The sequence below is a fragment of the Humulus lupulus genome, chromosome 2 (assembly GCF_963169125.1).
Source record: "Humulus lupulus chromosome 2, drHumLupu1.1, whole genome shotgun sequence".
NCBI classification, from domain to species: Eukaryota; Viridiplantae; Streptophyta; class Magnoliopsida; order Rosales; family Cannabaceae; genus Humulus; species Humulus lupulus.
Window position 1 is genome coordinate 85,528,892 of NC_084794.1, and position 3,330 is coordinate 85,532,221.

At 31.4% G+C, this 3,330-nt stretch overlaps 1 protein-coding gene across 1 annotated transcript; it reads left to right on the top strand.

Moving 5' to 3' along the window:
• Positions 1-2,509: 2,509 nt before the first annotated feature.
• Positions 2,510-3,076, top strand: LOC133814479 (uncharacterized). Its single transcript, XM_062247435.1, has one exon. It carries the CDS (start codon positions 2,510-2,512, stop codon positions 3,074-3,076), a length of 567 nt encoding a protein of 188 aa, XP_062103419.1.
• Positions 3,077-3,330: the final 254 nt, after the last annotated feature.

The following is a 3,330-nucleotide window of genomic DNA, read 5'->3' on the forward strand; positions in this document are numbered from 1 at the left end:
TCGGTGTTTTCATAAAAACCAAAGTGAAAAGCCCCAATATAGTGTGCAAACCAAACGTGGCCCTTGTCTATTTTCTATTTTAACTTCGTTTTTTTAAGAAACCGAAGTAATAGCTTTTTTTTATGTACTACCATTCCAAAAGCGAAGTAAAAACCCATTGAAAGGCTTTTACTTCAGTTTTTTTATATTCTATGTGTAAAAAACGAAGTAAAAGCCTATATTTCTAGTAGTGTAAAATATTATTTATTATTAAAAAAATATTTAGTATAATTGATAACTCTACAAAATAGAGTTATTTTACCACTTTTTATGTGCTAATTGTTGCTTAATTTTTGAGTTTTTAATTGATTTATTAAGTTTTTAAGTAATTTTGAATTTATTAGGCTTATTTTAATTTTATAGATTTTTGTGTATTTTTATAGTTATTTTGTTGTAAAATGTTGTAGTGTATTATTTGAATTATTGTTGTTTAATTTGAGGTAAAAAAGTGTTGTTTTAGTGAAATTAAATGTTAAATATAAATTAAGTTATAATTAATATTTTCAAAGAATTAAATTAATTTATTTTATAGTTGAAAATATTTTATTATGATTTATTTTATATTTATTTTGTAGGGAAAATAATGCATTTTTGCTATTGAGGAGAAAGACAAATGAAGAAAATGTGATATTTTTAAGGAAAGAAAGCAAAAGAAGTGGTATTTCTGATAAGCACCTGCTCAAGCTCCATTCGGCCCAAGAGGCCCAGGCCCAACTCCTGCCCAGCTGAAGTCCACGCCTGGCATCACAATCAACTTGCTTCCAGCTTCATCAATCAGCCTTCCCCCAACATATGCCACCAGCAAGTGACCACGTGGGCCTACCCCTTTGGTTCAGCCATCCCTTTTCCCTTCAGCACTTCCTTCTTCAGCCAAGCACCAGGCCAGCCTTCATCACGCTTGGCCTCCTGCCAGCCGAAGCCACCCAAAGCATGCCACAAAGCATTATTTTCTTGAGCCTATAAAAAAGCAAAATGTACCATTTGTCCCCTATGTCTAAAAATACCACATTTTTACCCCACTTTCTACACTTTTTACCCCAAAACATAATTATTACACCCTATAATTTATCCCTATTTGCCATATTATAATTAATTCAATTAATTTAATAAATTTAATTAATTTAAATTGATTATTTTAATACCTCATTTTTGGCTATAAATAAGGGATTTGGTGTCCACATTTTGGGAGAGGTTACTATACCATAATTTCTACACATTCAAAACCTCTCAATTCTCTTCTTCTTCTTCTTCTTCTTTTTGATTTTTATCTATGTATTTTTAGAGGACAAATTTGGGGGTTTTTCCTCCAAATTTTCCTATTTATGTTTGTAATTTTTAGTTTGTATTTGCTATTTTAGTTATGTGTTTCTAATCTTTTTAAGATTATTAAGGGGATGATGAAACAAGTTGTAACTAGATAGTGTTTATTTTGTATCTTGATTTCCCATTTTGTGCAACAAAGTTTATGGAATTTTCTTCTTCAAATATATTCTGTCATCTTAAATATCATGTATTTTGGATTGTTAGCACATATTTAAACTTTGTTCTTCATTAGTGCAAATACATAATATTCTTTGTGTAAGATGTGTCATTAAATTGTACACATCCATGCTTAGAACAAAAATATTATGTTTTGCCTTATAAATAATGTTCATTGATTTATTTGTTATTTCATTAGATTGATTTACACTAAATGTTTTGAAATTATAATTTTGAAAAGTGAAGAAAAATCCTATTTTTTTTAGAAGTAATTTGTGCTTAAAACTATAAATCTATTTAGAAAATGATAGTTTAAATTATTTTAACTATCACTAAAACTTGGGAATCAATGTACTTATAAATATTATTGAACTTATATTTTGTGGATTTTAATCCTTAATAATCTTATTTTACCATCTTCATTTCTATTATTAATTTATATTTATATATATTGTCTTTTATTTATTTATATATATTGTCTTTAATTTCTATACTATTGTCTTTTATTTTATTTTTATTGTTACAAATTTGCATCAATCTTTGGAGCTAGGTTAGAATTTATGACTTTTGATTTAAAATAGTTTTCTCTTTTCGATTTTAGACAACTCCTTTGGGTTCGACATCCTTGCTTACACGATCACTATTCTATATGAACGATTCGTGCGCTTGCGATTTATAAATTTTTAAACATACCCGTTTTGGGTCCACCAATAATTTTAAATTTTTTAGACATATTGTTAGTAGTTTTAATGTTTCTTTTAGAGTGTGTTGTGATTTACTTTTATAACGGATTAGTGTGGGTTGTTAGTTGTAATTTTCTTTTCTTTTGTTTCCTATGTAACCAACAACCTTGTATTCAGTATTGAATCAATAAACATAGAGAATTATTTTCTCATTTTTCACTCTGTTTTTCATGACTAATATGGTAACAGAGCCCTAAGGTTTTCTTTTTTTTTTTCCAGATATCACCTTCTTTCTACTTCTTGCAACCATGGCTCGTGGAGGTCATACTCGCAATGGTGGAGGTACTCAGACGCACACTACGACTGCTCAACAAATCTCCAATGATGATCCCTCTTATACAGATACCAATCGATTCTCTCATTTGGACAACACCCGTATTTCTCGGGAAGAAGCTCGCAATCCCTATTTTCTTGCCCATAGTGATCATCCTGGTGCTAGACTTGTGCCAAAAGTTCTTACTAGAGGCAAGAACTATAGTTCTTGGAAGCGATCTATGATGGTTTCTCTGCTTGCCAAGAACAAAATCAAGTTTGTCAATGGAACACTACCTCAGCCTAATCCCGACGATGATGATTATGATGCTTGGTGTCAATGCAACAACATGGTTATTTCATGGATTCCACATGCGGTTTCTAGTGATATAGCTAATAGAATCATGTATCTTGATGATCCCTCTGCCATCTGGGTTGAGTTACACGATCATTTCCACCAGAACAATGGTCCGAGAGTTTTTGAGGTGAAATGTTCTATGCAAGTTCTTACTCAAGGTTGCAACAATGTCACAACATATTTGACTCGCCTTAAAGCCCTTTAGGATCTAGTCAAGGAATTTCGCCCTTAACTTGTTTGTAGCTGTGGCGCAATGAAGACCATCATGAGTATCAAGATCAATACCATGTTTTGGAATTCTTGGTTGGCTTGAATGATTCTTATTCCGCCGATCTCAAATTCTTATGCAAGATCCTCTGCCCAACATCAACAGTCTATGTGTAACGCCCTGGATAGCCAAGACCGTTACACTGTGTGTTAATAAAGGTGCAAGACTTGCTAATCAAGTCATTAAGTTAG